Source organism: Peromyscus leucopus, chromosome 1, assembly GCF_004664715.2.
Source record: "Peromyscus leucopus breed LL Stock chromosome 1, UCI_PerLeu_2.1, whole genome shotgun sequence".
Lineage (NCBI taxonomy): Eukaryota > Metazoa > Chordata > Mammalia > Rodentia > Cricetidae > Peromyscus > Peromyscus leucopus.
In genome coordinates, this window is record NC_051063.1 from 56,289,113 (window position 1) to 56,312,946 (window position 23,834).

Here is a 23,834-nt window from a genome sequence, read left to right on the forward strand (position 1 = left end):
CCTTCCTCTGTCTCCCTCTGCTGGAATTAAAGGCTTGTGTGCCATCCAGTTTGGACCGAAATGAATTAAACTGAAAAAACGTAGCAAGGCATGGTGGCACACGCCTTTAGTCCCAGCACTCTGGAGGCAGAGGCAGGCAGATCTCTGTGAGCTCCAGGACAGCCAGGGCTACACAGAGAAACCCTGTCTCAAAAAACAAAACAAAACGAAAAGAAAAGATCGCCCGGCGGTGGTGGCGCACGCTTTTAATCCGCACTCGGGAGGCAGAGCCAGGCGGATCTCTGTGAGTTCCAGGCCAGCCTGGGCTACCAAGTGAGCTCCAGGAAAGGCGCAAAGCTACGCAGAGAAACCCTGTCTCGAAAAACCAAAAAAAAAAAAAAAAAAAAAAAAAAAAAAAAAAAAAAAAAAAGATCAACAAAACAAAAACAACACTGAAGACCAGCCAGGAGCTTCCACTACTGCCCAGCCCAGCGTTGGCCCCAAGGAAGCATCTCCGTTTCAGAGAGGGGTCCAGTCAAGTCGCAAGGAGAGGGAGCGGCACAGCTCGCGCGCTCATGCTTGGTTTTCATGGATCTTGGCCACATCCTATTACATACAGATCAAGGGTCTCGAGCACGGAGGAACACCGGCCATTCAAGTAGGCGGCGGTGACAGACACAACAAGGGGCGTGGCTAAGCCGGGCTCGCGCCAGGGGCTTTCGGATGCGCGCGACCCACCGAGCTAGGGGGCGGGCGGGCGGGGCCGAAGGACGGAACGAGTGAGCGCGCGTGCGCCGAGGCTCCGGACTCCGATTGGCTCCCACGGTCGAAGAGGCGAGGCCTGGGATCCGAACTTCCTCCCACGGTAGCTTCGGCTGCGCCTAGCCTGCGTACCCACCCTCCGCTGGGGTCTGAGACCCCGCTGGCGGCCGTGGCGGTGGGTCCAGAGCTGGAGGCCTGAATCGGGTGGCATTCTGGCGTGAGGCACCGAGCTCTGCGACCCTGCGAGGTGAGAGCGCGGCCACGCCCTGCCCGGGTCCCCGCCCTGGACGGGGGCGCGCCTTGACTTGCCTGGGCGACCTGCGACCCCATGCACCTGACGGTCACCGCCCTGAGCCAGCACCACCCCTGCCTGCACTCGGCAGAGCGTCACTCCCCTCTTTCCGCCTGCACAGTTGATCCCTGTACATAGATTAAGACTTGTAGACCGAGCCCGGGACCCCTTGGCTTCTTGGCTGAAAGTTTGTGGAGACCGTCAGCCCAGGATCCCCATTAAATGCTCTCTGTCGTTCCTGTTGCAGATGGATGGCGCAGAAGGTAACACGGGGCAGCCCGGCCCTGCGGAGCGGTCCCACCGAAGCAGCGTTTCCTCCGTGGGAGCCCGAGGTAGGTCTCTACGCTTTTTTTTTCATCTCTTCTGTACCCTTTTTGGTCCGACCCTGGGGACGTGGCTCCGGTTTGCCTTCGTTTTCAGTAAGTTAATGTTATAAGAAGTAAGATGTGCTAAGGTGTGGCAAACCCATAGAAATCAGAGGACCGAGCTGGGCTGTGTCAGTCGTAGTGACCAAGCCACGCACTTCTTGACTCTTCATGTCTTCACGTGAGGACACGTAAATGGAAAGTGACACCACTTCTTTGGTTCCATTTCTTTCTTACAAACAGCCTTTTGAAAGCAGGGATTCTCTTCTTCGTTTTATTGGAAGGCAATTCGGCCCCAGAGAGGTTGTTAGGTCCCAAACTACCGGAGCAGGCCAACGTGATCATAAACTTGAGCCTTCAGGGCCCTGTTTTCCTGCCTATAAAATGGATCTGAACCCCAGTCTCCTGGGGGAGACTGTTTGATCTCTCAAAGTAGCTGTGGGAGCGGAAGAGACCAGAATCCAAAAAGTCTCTTCAGCGTGTTAGCTGTATGCCATGCCCAGCACATTTACAGGCTTTGTAGGGTAGGTGGCGACCCTTTGAGGAGTGGTTATTAACTGTTTTTACAGATTTACAGCTGACTCGGAGTCCCGCTGGAGTCAGCCAAGTAAGCAGAGAGCGGCAAGGATCGCAAGTTGAGGATTTAAGCCCCCAAACTCAGTGTTCCTTTACTGGGCCTGTGGTTCAGGGATGGGGATTTGAACCTGGCCACCCTGCCAAGCATCTGCCGCTGGCTGTGGATTCCAAATGGGAGTCCAGCTTGTTTCAAGGGAACGCTTGGCTATATGAATTGTTTGTTTTTCCCCAGTCTACTTAAAGCTATTCGCAAAAGCCACAATACTGATCCTTAGAGTTTTGAAGAGTCCCAATGAAGCTGAGAGTTGGAGCCTGCTGTAATCTGGAGTGGCCTTAGAAAACATCATTGCCCTCTTAGTCTGACCCAGACAGTCAGAAGGTCACTAGTTGGCCTTGCTCCCAGCCTGATACGGAAGTGTGACCTCAGGATAAGTGACCCCTGTCCTACTTCCCCACCTGAGAAATAGAATTGGAAATTCAGCAGTGTTTGATACTGCAGAGGAAGAGGGAGGTGGTTTCATGTACCTAGCGGGTGAAAGGGGCCTGGTACCTGGGCCATGGTTTCTGGGTAATTTGAGGTCTCAGAAAGGCAGCACTTTTATTTATTTATTTTTAAAATACTGGTCTTGCTATGGAGCCCAGGCTGGCCTAAAACTTGAAATCCTCCACCTTTAGCCTCCTGAGTCCTGGGACCACAGGTGTGTGCCACCATACCTGGCCATAAGCATCACTGTTAACGGGGTCTCGAGGGGGTATGTCAGTGTAGCCTGGTCATATATGGAGCAAAGGGTGGTGGAGAAGCCCCCTTGGCCTTATTGGCCTGGTGGTGGGCCTCGGATGACAAGTCCAACTTATCTTCCAGCAGCAGATGTGCTGGTGTACCTGGCTGATGATACAGTAGTGCCCCTGGCTGTGGAGAACCTGCCCTCCATCAGTGCCCATGAGCTGCACCGTGCAGTCCAGGAAGTCCTGCAGCTCCCAGACGTGGCCCTGGAGGCCTTTGCACTCTGGCTTGTCTCCCCTCTTCTGGGTAAGGTCTGGCAATGAGAGGGGAGGATGAGAAGGACACTAGCTGGGGCAGAGAGAGGACTTAGCTATGAGAACCTGTGGCCACTACCAGTCGGAGAGATGGGACCTGGTGTGTCCCGGAGCCCCAGGAGGTCTCCGGATCCCTTGTCGCTGCCTTTTTCTTGTGCTGATGCAGTACTGCTGGATCCCTGACCTCCAGAGGAGCAGAAAGCCCCCTGCATACAGAGGGTGCCATCTGAGCCACACCCTGCGAGGTTAACTTCAGTGTTTCTCCTGTGTGTGAAGGAGGGCTCAGGTCTGCCCTGCAGCGTGAAGTCCTGAGATCTGGAGCAGTGGGTTAGTGGTGTCGGGACCAGAGACCCCAGCGGCCAGCTCTGCGTGCTGGCTGTAGGGAGGGGTGTAGACGTGGCTAGGGAAACGCTGCTGCGGTACAGGGACACGATTGCTTAGGGGTGGGGCTGCAGGGAGAAGAGGAGCATGGCTTTCTGCATGGCGCCTCTGCCCTACCTGGTGTCTGGCCCTGTGACCACACACTTCCTGCCCTTGTAGGCTGGGGCCCCAAAGTGGGATGGGAATGGAAGACAGGGTTTTATAGACTCAGGCCAGTGAATAAAGTCCCTCATTATGGTCCCTGAGCCTGTTGACAGGGGAGGAAAGAGACTAAAGGAGGGTCATTGTCATCATTTTGGGAAATAAATCAGGGCTGGCGCCAGTGTGTTCTCTGAGCTTAGATTTTCCTTTGAGGGCTGGCAAGGTGGCTCGGGGTGACGGCGCTTGCCGCTAAGCCTGTCACCCTAGGGTGATCCTTGGAACCTGTGTAGTGGAAGGAGAGAACAAGTTCCTGCAAGTCCTCCTCTGACTTCCCATTCATGACCACATGTGCACACGCAATAAATGAATAATAATAATAATAATAATAATAATAATAATAATAATAATTTTTAAGTTGAGCATATACCAAAGTATGGGGGGGTGGTTTTGTTGTTTTTTCGAGACAGGGTTTCTCTGTGTAGTTTTGGCGCCTGTCCTGGATCTTGCTCTGTAGCCCAGGCTGGCCTCGAACTCACAGAGATCCGCCTTCCTGTGCAGCACCACTGCCAGCCCAAAGTGTGTTTTTTTTAAAATCCTTTGCGGGTTAGGAACACAGCTCAGTAGCAGAGTGCTTGTGTAGCCTGTGCACAGCCCTGCATCAGTCCCTAGTGTTGACAAAACCAGAGAGTGACAGTGCCCTTGTTGTGAAGGAAGGGCCACTTGGTCTCAAGAATTTGAGCAGGACAGCTGGGTCAGGCCCTAGGGATCAGAACTGGTACCTCCCTCTCCCGAGGCCCCTAGGTTTCTGCCCCTAGCCTGTGGGAGGAGCTCCAGCCCCCCCTCCTCCCTGCCCCCTGGCTTCCTGCAGTTGCTGTTCCCAGGCTCACACCCACCTCTTCCGCTGTCCCAGCCCCTCCTTTGCTGGGGCCCCTTGGCTATGTGGAAAGCTGGGGATAGCAGGTCCTAGTGGGTGGCCCCTCATCAGTCACAAGAGGCTCCCAGTGCTGCTGCTGGGCAGCCTGCTCCTCCTCCACGTTATTCATGCCCGCTCCCTCACATTCCCTAGCCTGCCGGTGGCAAGAACTGAATGCTTTGCCTGTCCAGGATGAGAGTGCCTGAGGCCGCAGCACACTCAACACCCACGTTCTTCCCAGGCTGGGGTGGGAGGCTGAAAGGTTCCTTCAGACCCCTACACACACACACACACACACACACACCCCACCCCCCCCACCCACACACACACACACACACACACACACACACACACACACACACACACACACACACGCGCGCGCGCGCGCTAAGCAGGGCACGACCTGTGAGGCGGAGCCTGTCATGCTCCTCATTATTGCCTGCGTGGAACTAGCTCCAGGAACTGTAGTCTTACTTGGATGATGGCCGCCAGGGAGGAAGGTCCCACCCCGAAGTCTGAGGCTGTGGTGTTGGGATAGCCCTGTTCTGATGGCGGGGGCTCTGGGACTTGGAAGTGAAGGCAGGAGGAACACCCTGTGCCCAGGTCTTCCGTCCCACTCTGGATTTCCTCAGTGCTGAACAGACAGGGAATCTGACGCATGGCATCCTCCATGGGAGAACTCACAGAGCGTTGCCCCTGAGTCAGATGTGTACCGAAGGGAGGCTTGGGACGTTAAGCTCTGGTCCTGTGTGGCCGTTAACTGTGTGTAGCCCTGGGAAGTGGCCATCCCTTGTGGGCTTCAGGTGAGTGAGTGGTCTTGGCGTCCTGTAGCCCCATCTTGTGAGCCTGTGGATAGTGGGGGGACGGGGAGGTGGAAGAAATGAAGGCTGTGGGAAAATGGGGTCAGAAACATGACAAAAAGGTCTGGAGCTGGATACAGAGGTTGGATGGAGGAGGCTAGAAGGCCACTTGGAGGCTGGGGCTGCTATCTGGTCAAGGTCAGGGTCCAAAGGAAGGTCCGAGTGGTCCACAGAACCATTGGCATCTGGCTGGCAGGACACAGAGCTCAGCCATTAGTGGGGAGGGGCAGCCAGAGGGAGAACGTGATTCGTGTCTGGCAAGGACGTGCTGGCATCCTCACCGTGTATCTCAGCACATCCCTGGGTGAGCCCAACAGCACCTCACCTCTCAAGCCACGTCTCGGGACCACTGTCACCTAGCTCACAGGGCCCTAGTGTACAAGCTGAATCTGTCACTTGCTGTGGCTCGAGGCAGGTGACTCACCCCTCTGAACCTGGTACTCCCCAAGTTAGAATGGAGGTCAGGGTTGTTCAGGGCGAATACACTTAAATCACTGGCCGTGGCTCTGGGCCTGCTCGGTTGCTGTTGATTGTGACTATCCTCATTGTCGGTGGGCAGTATGACGGTGATGAGGCGCCACTGGCCTGGTCAGCGGGCACCTGCATGGCCGTCTCCTCTTTTCCCCTGCAGAGGTGCAGTTGAAACCCAAGCATCAGCCCTACAAGCTGGGCCGCCAGTGGCCAGAGCTGCTGCTGCGATTCACCGATGCCTCGGATGAAGACGTGGCCATGGGTCAGTGTCGCTGCTGGGGCAGGGGCTCTGTCCGCTCAGCAGTTTGTCAGCCACCTGACAGAAGAACTGAGAGGGCATCTGAAGGGAGCCTTGGGGCGGCTAGGCCGGGAGAGGCTGTGAACAGAGATGCACTGTGTGCTCATGGTCTGGTCGGCACCCCCCCACACACACACTCAGGAGGGCTCTCCAGGGAGAAGACTGAGGTTGGAGCTGGGGCGGGCCACTTAGGGTAGGGCAGGGCTGTGTAATGCAGGGGGACCAGGCACTGACTCTAGCCGCTCTCTCCAGATGAGCCTTCCCTTCAGTTCCGAAGGAATGTGTTCTTCCCAAAGCGCCGAGAGCTCCAGGTAAGGCGTGCGCCAGTGCCCGGTCCCCCCAGCCCCTGGATGCCTAGACCGTCATGCCTTGCCCAGTTCCTCTGTGCTGTTGTCTTCATGCCACCCTGGCCTGCAGATCCGTGACGAGGAGATCTTGCGGCTGTTCTATGAGGAAGCCAAGGGCAACGTGCTGACTGCTCGGTACCCTTGCGACCTGGAGGACTGTGAGGTGCTGGGTGCCCTCATATGCCGTGTGCAGCTCGGGCCCTACCAGCCTGGCCAGGCTGCTGCCTGCACTCTGAGGTAAGGACCGTGAGACTTGAGATAGGCACGCCGTGGGAAAGTTGCTGTGCAAGGTTCTACTTACAAGTGGTTCTAGGTCCTGCAAGGTGGGGCAGTCCTGAAGTCAGGCCTCGGATGCACACAGGCCCACTGGGTGGCCTTGGTGAGTTCTCCACTTTTCTGAGCTCCCTTTTCCTCAATCTCTGGGCAGTGGATACACACATGAAGTGACTTCTAAGGGGCATCCTCAGCACAAGGGATGTGCACGTGTAGATGGAGCCCTACCTCTAGCTGAAGTCTGGAGGGAGTTGTACTTTTGTTTTTTAAACGGTTTATTTTTATTTTATGTTCCTTGGTGTTTTGCCTACATGTATGTCTGTGTGAGGGTTCTAGATCCCCTGGAACTGGAGTTATATAGACAGTTGTGAGCTGCCATGTGGGTGCTGAGAATTGAACCCAGGTCCTCTGGAAGAGCAACCAGTGCTTTTAACCTCTGAGCCATCTCTCCAGCCCAGGAATTGTGCTTTTATTCTTCAGAGTCACAGTCAGGAAGTGACTATATGACACACACACACACACACACACACACACACACACACACACCCAGTAACCACTAACAGTTCAGCGTAAACTCCAACCCCCAAGAATAGAATCCTGTTCCCAGACACTCACCAGGCCGCTGCCTGCTTCTGGTTCCTGTCTAGAAGGATGGAAGCTGAGTCTGCCATAATAGCAGAGCATGTTGGCCTCTGCCTCCATAGAGGTTTAGAAATAGTTCCAGGGACAAGGTCTGGTCCATACCTGTAATCCTAGCATTTGGAAGGCTGAGAATGGATTACCATGGGCTCTAAGCTAGCCTGAACTAAAGAGCTGTGAGCCAGGCATGATGCCTCATGCTCCTAATTACCATAAACATTCAGGGAGTAGAAGCAGAGAGATCAGGAGTTCAAGGTCATTCTTAACTACATAGTATGTTTGAGGCCAGCCTGGGTTACATGAAACCCTGTTGCAAACAAAGAATACGATAAATTCTGGTGACTAGTATACTTGCATTCCAACCTATTTCTTTTTTTCTTTTTTTTTTTTTTTTTTTTTTTTTTTTTTCGAGACAGGGTTTCTCTGTGTAACTTTGCGCCTTTCTGGACTCACTTGTAGCCAGGCTGCCTCGAACTCACAGAGATCCGCCTGGCTCTGCCTCCGAGTGCTGGGATTAAAGGCGTGCGCCACCACCGCCCGGCTGTCCAACCTATTTCTAATCAGGGTTCCTTGTTTCCCCAATCCTGCAATGAGTGGATAAGTCAGTAAAGAGGGACCCTGTGCTGATGACTACTTGGAGCCTGGCAGGACTAACCTGGGTTCAAAGTCCTCTGAAGGCTTACAGCTGAGCTGTCTAAGTTGGTGGCCATGCATCCTGAACCTCAAGATGGACAAGTCTGTTTTTCTTGTGCCTGACAAGAAGCCTGGCTCTGGGGCTAGAAAGATGCCCCAGTCAGTTAAGAGCATTGACTGCTCTTTCAGAGGTCCTGAGTTCAATTCCTAGCAACCACATGGTGGCTCACAACCATTTATAATGGGATCTGATGCTCTCTTCTGGCATGCAGGCAAACATGCAGAGCATTTATACCAAAAAAAGCCCCTCATAAATAGATAAAGAAGCCCAGCTCAACAACGCATTGCACAGTTCCTTTGTTCACTCATGCAAGTCTGGATAGTCAGGGTGTCCTGGGCTGGGCTCAGCTGTGTCCCAAATCCTCTGCTCTCTGCCATTCAGCTCTTGTCTGGGCTCAGACATGTTATTCCCTTGTGACCTGGTGGCTGCAGCAACTGTCTGTTGCAGAGGAGAGGTGCCGCTTTCCTTACACAGCTAGAGCCCCCAGGCTCACTCTCATGGCACATAGCTTATGCTAGGCCTACCCAGAGGAAGGAAGTACAGTGGTTAGACCCCTGACGGGCTGCAGCTGTGTCCTCCATGGACCCCACTGTGAGCCTGCACACACCTGAGAGCTGAGAATAGGCTTTTCCGTGACATGTGGGAGCTGTCGTTAAAAAAATGACTTGGGTAGGGGTGGGACACAGATGGTGATGGGCACAGCTGGAGTCCCCTCATGCACCCAGGGACAAGTTCCCTCCTGACCTTTCCCTTCGCTTCCCTTGGAGCAGCTGTTCCTCCCCATGGCCTGGGCATTTCGATTCCAAAAGCCCCAGCAGGACTGCCCTCTGGAAAAGGTGATACCATGGAGGTTTACCAAGTTAACTTGAAGCTGGGGTCCACGTTGGGCTCTCTGTGCCTGTAGGATTTATGGTTCTGTTGTAGACAGGCCTGTATGCAGATACTGACTTTGAGGCCCCAGACCCAGAACTCTGAATGTGGCTAGAATGTCAGTTCTCTGCCAGCAGGAGCCCAGGTGGCCTGAGGTGAAAAATGGTAGAGAGCCTCCCTGCCTGTGTTCCTGTTTTCTGGGTCAGTGGGACTTTTTCCACCAAAAAATGACATGGATGGTGTGGTCCTCAGTGCTGGCTAGTTTTATGTCAACTTGACACAAGCTATAATCATCTGCGAGGAGAGAACCTCAGGAGAGAAAATGCCTCCAGGTCCGGCTGTAGGCAAGCCTGTAGAGTGGACCCAGGCCAAGCCGTGGGCCACACAGCTAAGCCTGGGCTTTAGCTGTGTAAAGAGGATGCTCTATTTTCCATGAATCTATGATGCTCTGGTTGGTATTCAGCCCTTCTTCTCTTGCTGAACAGGACACCGAGAGGCTGTCTTGGTTGGGGTTCCTACTGCTATGATAAAACATCATGACCAAAAGCAGCCAGGGAGGAAAGGGTCTGCTTGGCTTTCACATCCTGAATCACTGCCCACCGGGGAAAGCCAAGGCGGGAGCTCAGACCAGGTGGGAACTTGAAGGTAGTAGCATGTGCGGAGGCCATGGAGGGCTGCTGCTCACTGGCTTCTTCCTCATGGCTTGCTCAGTCTGCTTTCTCTTGGTTTTTCAAGGCAGGGTCTCTCTCTGTAACAGTCCTGGCTGTCCTGGAATGGAATTCTGTACACCAGGTTGGTCTCAAGCTCACAGAGATCCGCCTGCCTCTGCCTCCTGAGTGCTGGGATTAAAGGTGTGCGCCACACCTGGCTTCAGTCTGCTTTCTTATAGAACCCAGGACTGCCAGCACAGGGGCATGGCTCTCCCTGGCTGTCGATGCCCTACAAGAAAATGCCCTGCAGGCTGGCCCACAGCTGGATCTTACAGAGAGAGGCTTTTTCTCACTCAGGCTCCCTCCTCTCAGGTGATTCTAGGTGACTGTGTCAAGTGGACATAGAACTAGCCAGCACAGAGTATCACAGCGTCTGTGTCATTTGGGGGCGGAAAAAGTCCCATTCGCTCAGAAAACCCAGCTGTCTAGCTTCAGAACACAGACGTTGCTCAGATACCTGCTCCAGCCAGACGGCTCCTCTGCCCTTTTCCGGCTTCCCATCCCGACCTGAGCACCTCCCAAGCCTTCCTGCTCGCCCCTGGCCCTAGTGTCACCAAACCTTGTTCGATGGGAAAGGGGTTCTCCACAGTGCCCAGCATGCAGTGGGTGCTAGAATGTTTGTCCCCTTCCCTCTCGGGTGAAGACTGGTCTGGTGACATCCTGTCTCTGCCAGCCTAGGGTGTTCTCTTGAGCGTCCTGGTAAACAGGTGGTGCTGGCTGACAGGGAGGGAGGTTTTGCCTGGTGCAGCAGGAGAGAGCAGGATCAGAGCGTGGCCGCAGGGGGTAACCCCAGTCTGTCCTTGGGGGACCCCCTCCCAAGTCCTGGGCCTAGGCTTGCAGAACTTTCGTGTTTTAGTGTAGTGGCAGCTGTCCTAGGAATAGGGTGGCAGCGCTGTCCCCACCCCGCAGATAGGCAGGTCCCCCTGCTGGTCTCACGGTGCTTCAGAGCCCGACCCACACCTGTGCCTGCTGCTCTGGGCTCCCCCATGCATACTCTGGGTCTCTTATCCCCTCCATGGCTTGGAAGTTGTTATGAGTTCCCTTCTTCTGGGAACCCCATTGCTCTCAGAGAGGAAGAGCATCCATCCCACCCCCACCTGACTCAACAGTGGACCTTGCATATCAGGCAGGGTTGGCCTGGAGCCAGGCTGAGCAGGCCACTGCTGGGTGGGGACAGTGGGGACTCTCTGTGCAGTTCAGGACCCCTATCACCCCTAATGTGTTGTGGGACACGTGTACACTGTGTGAAGATAATATTACTGTGATTGGTTTAATAAAGATTTGAACGGCCAATAGCTAGGCAGGAGATGCAGGCGGGACTTCTGGGCAGAGAGAGGAAGTGAATCTAGGCGTGAGTCAGACGCCAAGGAGACATAGAGGGAGTCGGACATACAAAGTGAAAGAAAGAAAGGTAGAAAGCCACATGGTAAAACAGATTAGGAGGAGCAGGTTAATTTAAGTTATAAGAGCTAGCGGGACAAGCCTAAGCTAAGGCCGAGCTTTCATAATTTATAAGAAGTCTCTGTCCAGGCAGTGGTGGCGCACGCCTTTAATCCCTTAGGAGGACTTGGGAGGCAGAGCCAGGCAGATCTCCATGAGTTCGAGGCCAGCCTGGTCTACAGAGTGAGATCCAGGACAAGCTCCAAAGCTACACAGAGAAACCCTGTCTCGAGAAAAACAAACCAACAAAGAAGTCTCTGTTGTTATTTGGGAGGTGGTGGTAGAGAAAGACTCGGCTACGCTTCTGCACAGCAGAGGGTCTTGGTGTAGTCGTGCCTTAAAGGTTCATAGCCCTGCCACCTGCCAAGCCTTGCCCACCCTGTGAGCATGGTACTCACACCCCTGGAAGGACCACTTCTTCCCCATTTTCCTTCCCCTGCAGGGAGAAGTTGGACTCCTTCCTTCCTGCCCACCTCTGCAAACGAGGCCATGGCCTCTTTGCTGCCTTCCGGGGCCGCGGGGCCAAGACTGGGCCAGGCGAGCAAGGCCTGCTGAATGCCTACCGCCAGGTGAAGGAAGCAGCCGGCAGTGACAGTGAGCCTGAGACCACCTGGGCTCCCACTATCGCGCCTACCTCCTCAAGTGCCACGAGCTGCCCTTCTACGGGTAAGTGGTGCATCTCGGGAGCTCCTGCTCCCTCTTTCAGTACCCTGCAGACTGCCCGAGGCTGGATGGTGAGGCAGGAGAGACCTCCCCTGAGCTCCACTGACACCATCCTGCTCTGGAAGAGCTGGCTGGACACTGATCGCAAGTGGACTATCTGCTCTTCTTCCCATCCCCAGCCCTCCTTCCTCGGTCCTCCCTACCCGCCACAGCCCCTCTGGCCTGGCTGATGGCCTTGCAACTAGTGCCCTTGTTCACACACGGTGTGTAACAAATCGTTCTCTCTTGCTGGGCGTGCTCCACACAGCAGAAGCTGCTCTGTGGGACAACAGAGGAAGGGAACCACTGTGAATAGCAGCCAGGAGAGCCGAGGTGGTGGGAACGGTAATCTAGACACATGGTTTTCCACACCAGCCTGTTGCGTTGACCAGTTGTCATTTCCTGGGATGTCGGCTTGAGTGGAGCAGGTTCCTTAAGGTGGGAACTTGGTTTTGGGTGTGCCGGCTGAAAGAAGCCGATTAGATGCCTGTGTGGTGATTCCATACAGGCATTTGGATTCCTGGTCTAGAGCTAAAAAAGATTGGTGAATTGTTTCAAATCTGGAGCCCTGAGATGGCCAGGGACCCAGTTGGTGGTGGCGCACACCTTTAATCCCAGCACTCGGGAGGCAGAGGCAGGCTGATCTCTGTGAGTTCGAGGCCAGCCTGGTTTATAGAGCGAGATCCAGGACAGGCACCAAAGCTACACAGAGAAATCCTGTTTCGAAAAAACTGAAAAGAAAACAAACAAGCAGCGAGTGTGCCTAGCTTTTATGGCGTTTTACTGGACAGTGGAGCAGGAGATGTGGGCATGGCAAGGACAAAGGATTTACTGGTTTTTATAATGGATGAGGTGACTGTGTGTGTGTGTGTGTGTGTGTGTGTGTGTGTGTGTGTGTGTGTGTACATGCGCACACATATACCCACTACTGGGCGATCCAGGAGTGTGAAAAGTTCATGGGAGTGGGGGTCTATGACAGCTTTGGTTTCCTCCTCAGCTGAGCCTAAGCTGACGTGGGGTGTAGAATTCTCCAGAAGAGGGGCGTGCACTCACCTTTCATCCCTTCCTGCTTTGGTTTGGGCTGTAGCTTAGGCGAGTGCAAGAGGCAAGGGTGAGCCTCAGAATGGGTGAAATCACGGCCTGCTGGAGAGGAGACTGCAGCTGGGTGTCTTGCCACCCTGAAACCACCTCACTTTTCCCTTCAGCGTTAGGTCCAGACGCCACTGTCCTAGGCAGCCCTCCCTCCTGAATGCCCCAGCAGGTCCCTGCTGCTGAAGGACTTTTGCCGTGGTCAGTGCAGCAGGCTCAACCTTACCCCACCTGAGGCTCCCAGGCTCCGAGGGGTCCCTGATGCAGCTGGCTGTGCGCTTTCCTGGGTGTGTGCTTCCTTCCGCCCACAGCGCCCACCCAGTGCCATGTTACCCAGGTCCTCCTTCCTGCTCAGTCCAGTCCTACCTAGCCAGTCAGGTGTTAGCACCTCCGATACCTCCCTGTTCCTTCCTGTTTCTGTCCCCCACCACCAGGACAGACTTCTGTTTACCCTTCGGTCACCCACACAGCTTAAGCGTCTGGGTCCCAGCGTAGTCCTCCCGGGTGTGCTGGGTGCTGGAGGGGCAGCTGACTCTGGTGCCCTCTCCAGGTGTGCCTTCTTCCATGGTGAGATCGACAAGCCGGCCCAGGGCTTTTTGCATCGGGGCGGGCGCAAACCAGTTACCGTGGCCATCAGTCTGGAGGGTGTGCATGTCATCGACAGCAAGGAGAAGGTACCACCTCCGTCTACCTCCTCGGGGTGGGACCGAATTGTCCTTGGTGGGCCAGAAGGGAGTGGGGTCTTGTCCGTGTCTTCTTGACTGCAGGCATCCTAGGAACAGTATTGAGTAGGCTGTGTAGGGGACTCTGCCTCCCTCTGATGTCCCTGGAGTCATGCTCATGCATTCTGGGACCTTCTTGGAGTCTGTTCTGAGCCATGCAGAGGGGTGGCAACTGGGATTCTGACTCTGAGTGGGTAGTATCTGGCAGCACCTTGCTGCTGCTCCTGGCCAGTGGTGGAGACTGGCTGGTCATTTTCCACAGACTCCTGCTGGGAGCTCCCTGGGCTGGCCAAGAAAGAGCTCCCTGATTTGGTAGCTGCCTTACCTCCGGCTCACCGTGTAAACAGCGGTGTCTCGGCCCTCCTTGTACAGCAGATGCCTGCACCTGTCCCTGGCATGCCCACCCTAGCCTCTGTTCTCAGGGCAGAGCCGGCTATTCCCGGACTGCGGGGCCTGACCTGCTGGAGGGACGCACTGAAGAGTGTGCATTCCTGGCCTCGTACAGGAAGGGCTGCAGACGTAGCGTGGAGGTTTGGGGCTCTAATCAGTGGTAGGATTCTTGCCTTGGATACATACGGCTCTGAGTTTAGTGCTCAGTGTCACAAACAGGCACGATAAATATCCCTTAATCCCAGCAGACGGAGGAAGAGGCAGGGGCAGGCAGATCCCCGTGAGCCTGAGGCTAGCCTGGGCTACATAGTGAGACCCTCTCTCAGGAAAATAAATCAGTACGGAGAGGCAAGCGCACTGGGGAAGGGTCCCCTTCAGGAGGCTGATGGGGACCGATGGGGAGTAGAAGGTTAACCTGCCCTTTGTTTCCCGCTGCCCAGCATGTGCTGCTGGGTCTGCGCTTTCAGGAGCTGTCGTGGGACCACACATCCCCCGAGGAGGAGCCTGTCCTGTGGCTGGAGTTCGATGGTGACAGTGAGGGCACGCCTGTCAACAAGCTCCTGAGGATCTACTCCAAGCAGGTATGACATGGTCACACACTTGGACAGAGAGGCTGGGACCAGGTCTCCAGTGAATCCCAAACCCTGGAGCTCCCAGGTGCCCGGGGAAGAGGTTGGAGTGAGCGCTGCCCAGGGCCTGGGAAGAGTGTCTGGCTTCAGTTGCCCTGAGCAGCCCTGGTGAGCTCTGCACCTGCTCTGGAATCACGTACCAGGGGGTGGCAGCTGCAGGCTGTCCCTCGAGGGCCAGCCCACGCTGTCTGCACAGCTGTGCCATCCCTGTTGCAGAAGCCTAGGAGGTCAGCTCAGGAGCAGGAGGTGCAGAGGCCTGAGGGCCTGCGTTAAGGACATCCATTCTCTCCGCCCGCCACCCATTCTTCCTACTCAGCCATGTCAGAGCTGTCCCTGCTGGGAGCCCTGCTGGGGACTGGTTTTGTTTTTTTGTTTTGTTTTGTTTTTAAGATTTATTTATTTATTATGCATGTAGTGTTCTACCCACACGTATGCCTGAAGGCCAGCAGAGGGCACTAGATCTCATTACAGATGGTTGTGAGCCACCATGTGGTTGCTGGGAATTGAACTCAGGACCTCTGGAAGAGCAGGCAGTGCTCTTAACCTCTGAGCCATCTCTCCAGCTCCTGGGGACTGTTCTTGCCCCCTCTTTCTTCTTTTAGCACATAGACAAATTCCAGGACTCCTGTCATTAAAAACACATGTCCTCTCTCTCCAGTCTTCCAAACACTTGAATGCCCAGATACCTTCTGAGCAGCGAATAGAAGCCCAAGTTGTGTTCAGCCCTTCACTGTGCAGTGTGGCAGCCGCTGAGGGTAGCTGCCTTTCACTAAACAACATGCTTTTAGATTCATCCATGTTGTGTGGTGTGTCTGTTCATTCTCTTTTCTTTCTTATTCCTCTCTTGCTTTCTGCTGCTGGGGATCAAACCCAAGGCCATACACATTAGGCAAGTCCTCTGTCACTGAGTGACCCCCACCCCCGGGTCCCGTTCATCCCTTCTTATTGCTCAGTGGTCGGCTGCACAGGTACACAGCTCACTTACCCACTGAAGAACATCTAAGTTGTTCCCACGTGACTCTTCCCAGTAAGCAGCACTGAACATTTGTGCCTAGCGTTTTTTGGGGATACAGATCCTCTTTAAATTTTTATGTTCATTGGTGTTTTGCCTGTGTGTATGTCTGTGTGGCGGTGGCGGTCCCCTGGAACTGGAGTTACAGGCAGCTGTGAGCTGCCATGTGGGTGCTGGGAATTAAACCCAGGTCCTCTGGAAGAGCAGCCAGTGCTACCAACTGCTGAGCCATGTCTCCAGCCCCCAACCCTCTTTTTTTAAACAGCCAGCCTGCTTTCCAGAGCGTGGTACTGCTTCACGCTCATGTTTCTACGGTGGCTCCCGCCGTGGCAAGCACTGGGTATCGTCAGTTTTTGTTTGCTGCAGTAATAGCTCAGTAGTGGGATGGGGCACTGCAGGTTAATTTGTACTTTCCCAGGTAGTGACTAATGATGTGGTCTTTTCCTACTGGTTAATTGCTGCCCACAGACCTGGGCAGTGTCAGGTCAGCTCAGATCATTTGTGGTGTGTGTGTGTGGGGGGGGGTGTTTTGCTTTGAGACAGAGCTCACTGTAGCTCTGGCTAGCCTGGAACTGATACAGGCCCTGTGGCCTCGCACTCCAGAGGTCCCGGCCTCTCCTGGCCGTACTGGGACTAACGCAAGAGTCCTCGTGCCCAGCTTTGTCCTCTTTTGTTGTCCGGTCGCCTTCATCACAGATGGTGAGGTTCACTCTGCCTTCCCACATTGGCTCCCTTGCCAGATGTTAGCAGATGTCTCCTTTCAGCACATACCTCACCTTTCATTTTCCCTTTCTTGTTAAGAGATTTGTTTGTTTGTTTAGCGTCCATTAGGGGTTTGCCTGCTTGTATGTCTGTTTGAGGGTGTCAGATGCCCTGGAACTGGAGTTACAGTTGTGAACTGCCACGTGGTTGCTGGGAATTGAACTAGGGTCCTTTGGAAGAGCGGCCAGTGCTCTTAACTGCTGAGCCGTCTCTTCAGCCACCCCCACCCCCGCACCCCACTTTGGGTTCTTTTTTAATTGAGACAAGGTTGCTCTATATAGCCCTGGCTGTCCTGGAACTTGCTCTGTAGACCAGGCTGGCCTCAACCTCAAGAAATGGGTCTGCCTCTGCCTCCAAGTGCTAGATTAAAGGCGTGTGGCATTAAGCCTGGCTGGCTTTTCATTTTCTTTCTTTTCTTCTTCTTCTTTTTGTTGTTGTTTTGTTTTGAAACAGGGTTTCTCCCTGTAGCCCTGGCTGGCCTCGAACTTGCAGAGATCCTCCTGCCTCTGGCTCCTGAGTGCTGCCACCACCACCCAGTGAGATATTTTAATTCTAATGAAATTTCTCTCATACACACACACACACACACTCACTCTCACTCACTCACTCACTCATTCACGTTCGTAGGTAGTCTCCTATAACCCAAGCTAACCTCAGACTTGCTATGTAGGTGAGCACGACCTTGAACTTCTGATCCTCCTGCCTGTGCCTTGTGAGTGCTAGGATTGCAGACGTGACCCGTTTCTGTGGTGCTGAGGAAGGAGTCTGGGCTTCTTGCATGGTGGGAAAGCACTCTATGAGTTGAGCCTCATCTCCAGGCCTGGTTTTTGTTTTTTTAAGGCAAGTTCTCACTCTGTAACCCTGAACTTAGTATATAGGCCAGGTTGGCCTCAAAGTCGAGCTCCCAAATGCTAGGATTGCTGGTGTGTGCACCATGGCCCAAGTCCGTTTGTTGGTTTGCTGGATAGGTCAGGATCTGTTTTATACTTATGGATAGCCAGTTGTCTGCTGTCTGCTATTGGAAACTCTCCTTCCTCAGTGGGGTTGCTCTTGCAAAGTCAACTGGCTGTGCATATGTGAGGTTTTGTTTGTGTTTTTCATTCTTTTGCTAAGATGTATGTCTATGTCATATGTATGCAGGGGCCCTTGGAGGTTAGCTAGAGTTACAGATAGTTGTGGCTCACCTAACACAGGTACTGGGAACTGAGCTTGGCTTCTGGAAAAGCTGCGAAGGCTCTTAACCACTGAGCCATCTCCCTAGCCCCTATGTGTGGTTTGTTGTTGTTGTTGTTGTTTGTTTTATTTTCTGGATTCACTGGTCTAAGCCATTGGTTGGTGTGTATCATTCACTAATGATCACAGTAGATTGGGTACCAAAGCTCCATTGAGGTTGACAATCCCTTAACTGAAATGCTTGGTACCAGGCACAGTGGTATGCACTATGGACCCAGGCAGGAGGCACAAGACTGACCTGAGTCTACAACCCCAGATCCTCCATAAAAGGCCAAATGTAACATGCATCTGTAATCCACCACTCCTGTGGTGAGATGGGACATAGAGACAGGAGAATCTCCTAGAACCATGGGCCAGCTAGCATGGGGTACTTACTTAGCAAAGCTAAAGAAATGGGAGGTTCTTCCTCAAGTGAGGTGGAAGAGAAGCAGTAACTCCCAAACATTGTGTACACACACACACACACACACACACACACACACACACACACACACAACTTTGCTTTTTTAAAAACGAAACAAAGAATGAGACAGTGGCTGGAGAATCAGCTCAGGGTTAAGACTTAGAGAGGACTGGGGTCTATTTGCACCCACCCATATGGTGCCTCATAGCTGCTGTTAACTCCAGTTCCAGGGGACCCAAAATGCTTCTGACCTCCTTGTTTACCAGGCACACACATGCTACAGGCAAAACACTCATGAAGTAGAAATAAACCTTTTTAAATAGAGAAGAATGTGACCGATTTCAGAGTTTCTTGGTCTTTTCAGTGTTTACATATGCTGGATCAGTTGAGCACTCCTTAGTTGGAATTCTGAAATACTTAACAGGCCATTTGAAGCCAGGCGGCACATGCCTGTCCGTGTCCAGCACTGGAAGCTGAGGCATGAAGCTGATGAGGTCAAGGCCAGTATGGGCTCCCTAGCAATTCCTACCTCCAAAGGAAGGAAGGAGAGAAATGCAATGGATTTGTTACTCATACACCCCACAGCCTGCAGTTCTGGTAGCTTCCTGCCAGCTCTTGAGGGTTTTCTGTGTAGCTGGTTTCTCACCTCCCAGTCTGCATGCCTTCTGACTAGCACATCCTCACAGCCTCCTGGGCTGTGCCTTCTGACTAGCATGTCCCTCCTTTCTAGACCTTACCTCTGAAGTCACATCAGAGACATCTTCCCTGCCCTCTAGTCCCTAGAAAGCCGACCTATTCCCCCCCCCCCCCGCCCCGCCCACCGCCTGCCCCCACCAGGAAGCAAAGGCTTTAGGGCTGTTGTGTCTGCATGATGTCCCTCAGCAGTTGCTGCTCTGTGGCCTCACACCAGCCCCTCTCCCCTCCCCAGGCTGAGCTGATGAGTGGCCTCATTGAGTATTGCATTGAGCTGAGCCAGGCCGCTGAGCCTACTCTGCCCCAGGAGAGTGCATCTGGTCCCCAGGAAGCTCCCAGCCCCTCTCCACCTCCCATTCAGCGCCCCAAGCTGCGGAGACAGGGTAGCGTGGTGTGTAGCCGGATTCAGCATCTCTCCACCATTGACTATGTGGAAGACGGTAAGCCTCTGGTGTGTGCGTGGTGTCTGTCCCACACACAGTGTGAGCACAGCACACACATGCACACGTGCCACGGGGACTCCAGAGGGTGGGAGAAGGAAGAGCTGGGGCCTCAGCCCTCAGGGACATTCCCTGTCTGTCCCATCTTACGGCTGCACTGACAGACATGTCCATTGTAGCAGCTTCTAGAACATGGAAAACAGGAAATTCTTCATGCTTTTTCTTTTTTTTTTTTTAATAATTAAAAAAAAATTTATTTATTATGTACACAGTATTCTTCCTGCATGTGTCCCTGCAGGCCAGAAGAGGGCATCAGATCTACATTACAGGTGGTTGTGAGCCACCATGTGGTTGTTGGGAATTGAACTCAGGACCTCTGGAAGAGCAGCCAGTGCTCCTAACCTCTGAGCCATCGCCCCAGCCCCTTGTTCATGTCTTTTTTTTATTTTTTAGTGCAGTACTAGAGCCAGTGTGGGATGGCTCAGTGGGTAAAGGTGTCTGCCATGACCTGACAGTCCGGTCCAATCCCTTGGACCCACAGGGTGGGAAACAGAACGGACCCTGACCTCCACATGCGTGTCATGTCAGGCACACCCTATAGCCAGACACACACAAAGAAAAACCATGTAATTAAAAAGAAATTAGCCAGGTATGGTGGTGCGTGCACACCTTTAATCCCAGCACTTGGGAGGCAGAGGCAGGCAGATCTGTGAGTTTGAGGCCAGCCTGGGCTACAGAGTGAGTTCCAGGACAGCCAGGGTTGTACAGAGAAACCCTGTCTTGACAAACCAAAAAGGAAAAAGAAAAAAATAAATTAGCCAGGTGTGGTGACACACACCTTTGATCTCAGCACTTGGGAGTTTAAAGGCAGGCTGGTCTGTATAATCAGAGTCTAGTCCATCAAAGAACTACACGGTGAGACCCTGTTTTTGGTTTTGTTTGGGGTTTTTGTTTGTTTGTTTTCTCTCTGTCTCTCTCTCTCTCTCTCTCACTCTCACACACACACACACACTTTCTTCTGGTTCTCTGAGTGTATACATTTGTCCTATTTCAGCATCTGAGGCAGGATACCACATTGTGTTTTGTCCTTTTGAAACAGGGTCTCATGAATCCCAGGCTGGCCTCAAACTCCATATATAACCAAAGATGACTTTTACTTATGTTTTTGAGACAGAGCTGCCCTGGAACTTGCTATGTAGACCAGGCTGGCCTTGAACTCATAGAGAAGTGCTTGCCTCTGCATCTCTGAGATTAAAGTTGTGTACCACCATGCCCTACTCAGATTACTTTAAACTGAACTTCTGCCTTCAAAGTAAAACTGATTCTTAGGTTTTTAATTTTTTTAGTTAAATTTTTTCTTCTTTTTTAAAGATTTATTTATCTATTATGTACACAGAAGAGGGCGCCAGATCTCATTACAGATGGTTGTGAGCCACCACATGGGTGCTGGGAATTGAACTCAGGACCGCTCTTAACCTCTGAGCCATCTCTCCAGCCCCTAGTTAAATTTGTTTGTTTGTATTTTGAGACAGGATTTCTCTATGTAGCCTTGGCTGTCCTGGAACTTAATCTGTAGACCAGGCTGGCCTAGAACTTGTAGAGATCTGCCTGCCTCTGCCTCCTGAATGCTGGAAGTAAAGGTGTTAACTGCCACCGCCCAGCTTAGTTTAATTTTTAATGATTTTACGTCTATAGGTGTTTGTCTGCATGTGTGTTTGTGTACTACTTGGGTGTCTGGTGCCCAGAGGAGGACGTCAGACCCCTGGAACTGGAGTTACAGACGGTTGTCAGCTGCCATGTCAGTCCTGGGAACTGAACTCAGGTCCTCTGGAAGAGCAGCCAGAGCGCTTAGCAGCTGCACCATCTCCCCAGTCCCACACTTACTTCTTTTAATTTTTGTGCATTACGCACCTGCCTTCACTGTGGCCTGCGCTGGCCTGGAGCTTGAAATGGTCCTCAGACGCCCTGGCCTGCATCATGTGTACTTGTCACACCTTTGTCTGGCCTGAATGTTTGAGGGGTTCCAGCTGAGCATTTAGTAAAAGGCCTGTTGTTGGATGTTTCCCTCACACGTTGATGGGGTTAGGGATGTGAGCAGGCAGACCAAGGAGTCACTGTCATTGTGCCCTGACCACAGCCACTGCCCTCTGTCACCTGTTTGGCTTCCCCCTGTACTTAGTGAGAGTCACTCGGGAGCCAGTCCTGAGTCCTCCCTGTCTGGGATTGGCGAGGGTGACCGTGGTTCCATCAACCACTGATGATGGAGTTCGGGGTGGAGACTCTGGGGTGGAGATGGGCTCAGGATGACGACACCTCTGAGGGAAAGCACAGTTCAGACTCCAGAAGAAGCTGCCCCAGTGGAAACAGAGCCCAGCCTCCTCCCAGCCCCTCTTCCCAGCCTGTCTCTCACCCTCACAGGCAGGGGGATCAAGCGGGTGAAACCAAAGCGCACCACATCCTTCTTCAGCCGGCAGCTCTCCACCAGCCAGGGCAGCTACACCGTGGTGCAGCCCACTGATGACAGCCTGGAGCAGAGCTGAGGGAAGCCGAGCCTGACATCTGGACGCCCCAGACCTGAACAGGCACTGCCCTAGGCCGGGCCAAGCCACCTCAGTCCCAGAGGCTGTGGGCCTGGGCCATGCTGTGCAGGGTCTGCTTTGGAAAAGTGATGTCCGAGCCTGCCCTGAACCTGACTGGGAGGAGCTGGCCTGCAGCCCTCTCTACAGCCTGCCTCTTCCTGTTCTCCAGGCCCAGCCGCTGCCCCTCCTGCTCATCCCCAGGTGGACTGTGTCTTCTCTCTGAAGGGACTGCTGGCAGTTCCGATGGCAGGTGACTGCTGCTCAGAGCTCAGGGCCTGCAAGTTCAGTGTTTGCCCTTTCTCTCCGGGACCGCAGTGACCTTACCTTGTATTCCTTCTTCTGACATTCCACCCACACCACCAGGACAGGCTCTGCCTTCTCTCCTGGGGTGTGTGGGACTGGAGTCCGCTCTGCAGGTGGAGGCCTGTGTGTCTGGTCTCTGTCCTAGGGACTGGTTCCACACTCCGCATAGGAAAGCCCTGGCAAGCCCTTCCACTGCCCTGAGCTTGACTGGATCTGCCACACCTGCCAGGCCCGTTCTTTTCCTGTCATCTGGGTCTCGGGGTGTTAGATTTCGTCTTGTCTCATCTGCTTTGATGAGATGACCTGGTAACTCAAGTGATCCCCTGCTAGCCTCAGTCTGCTCTGTGGGCTTCCCTGAGGCCAGCCCCACTAACTCAAGCCTTCTCTCCTAAGGATGTTGGAAGGGGGACCTGGCTCTGGTCCCCGGAAGCAGCGACTGCTCTAGAGAGGAGCTGGTCCAGGGAGGGATGCTCTCCAGGCCCTTGGGCCCCACTGTGGTGAGTGTGCAGCTCTCAGTACTTCCTGGGAATTCCCACAGGGTCCCAGAGACACAGAGCTCAGCTGTCTTCTCGGTGGAAAACCACAGAAGTGCAAACCCTTACATTTCTCTGAGTGAGAGCAGCTTACCTGCCCAGTGGGCTCCAGAGGTCTTGGCAGCAGAGAGAAGGAAAAGGCCGACTTCACTTTTGGAATGTCTGTCTGAAGGGTGATGTCACCTGCACTTGTGGTCAGTCTCTTGGAGTCATAAACCTTTGAAGAGCTGCCGGCCTACTCTCTTGGCGACAGCCTTGGTCTTCCTGACTGCTGTTGATGGCTCCAGGTGTGTTATGTGAGGGGCCAGGATGTGTGTGTATGTGTGTGTGTGTGTGTGTGTGTGTGTGTGTGTGTGTGTGTATACACGAACTATGTATTTCCATTAAGCATCACTTGTGCCTTAACCCTCCGGGACAGAACACTGTGACTAAATGTCTCGAGTGTCCTCCGTCTTTCCTGTCATTTGACTTATTAATAAAATCAGTGCCTACCATGCTTTGGCGTGGTTTGTAACATGGGATAGCCAGGGTGTCCTAACGGCACGTGGCCTGTGTGCCTAGAATATAGTCTCAGGACTTCACCCCAGGAAAGTCTCATCTGGTGGATCCTGGACACCCTTCTCGGTCTGGGAAGAGGTGGATTGGGGAGACCTGGGCTCAGGTGGGGCCAGGAGGAGCTCTGCGGATCCTCTGCCCTTCCGTGGCCTCCAAGGTCCTTCTGGTTACCAGGCTGTGTCCCACAGCAGGCTGCGAGGCAGCAGGATGTGAGCCTTGGCCCTGTGGGACAAACACCAGAAACTGGGTTCAGCTTAGCCATGTGTCCCTGAGGCACCGTGATCTTACCACTGGGGCATGTCGATTGTCATGCCTAATAGCTAGAGATATGCCCTGTCCTCTGTGTGGCCCTCTGCCAGGCTGCTGTGACTAACAGTGCTACCATGACACACACTTAGAGCTCTGTTTCTTGGTCTTTCGGGCAGATTGATTGACAACAATGACCTCAAAGATTCTGGGTGCTTCAGTATCTGCTCCATGTGTGGGGAGCTATTAGCAATACTTTCTTAGCACCTTAGACCTCTGCATCTGGGGACCTAGGGGGGAGGAGGGGCAGGGCCACACTAGTGACTTGGACCAGCATGGCAGGGTGCCTAGTACCTCTTCCTCCTACCCAGATACACTATTTCCTGGGTTCATTTTTTATTTTCACTCTTTGGGGGCCCACCACCCAGCTCCCAAATAAATACATGGAGACTTATTCTTACTTATGAATGCCTGGCCTTAGCTTGGCTTGTTTC

At 53.5% G+C, this 23,834-nt stretch overlaps 1 protein-coding gene across 1 annotated transcript; it reads left to right on the forward strand.

Moving 5' to 3' along the window:
- Nucleotides 1-792: 792 nt before the first annotated feature.
- On the forward strand, nucleotides 793-23,035 carry Frmd8 (FERM domain containing 8). The gene is given in 12 exon segments (XM_028855914.2): nucleotides 793-988; nucleotides 1,281-1,365; nucleotides 2,837-3,004; nucleotides 5,939-6,040; nucleotides 6,329-6,387; nucleotides 6,494-6,660; nucleotides 11,492-11,655; nucleotides 11,658-11,715; nucleotides 13,391-13,514; nucleotides 14,393-14,533; nucleotides 18,920-19,124; nucleotides 21,543-23,035. Coding segments are annotated over 11 exon segments (1,395 nt in total). The 5' UTR covers nucleotides 793-988; the 3' UTR covers nucleotides 21,665-23,035.
- The last annotated feature ends 799 nt before the right edge of the window (nucleotides 23,036-23,834 follow it).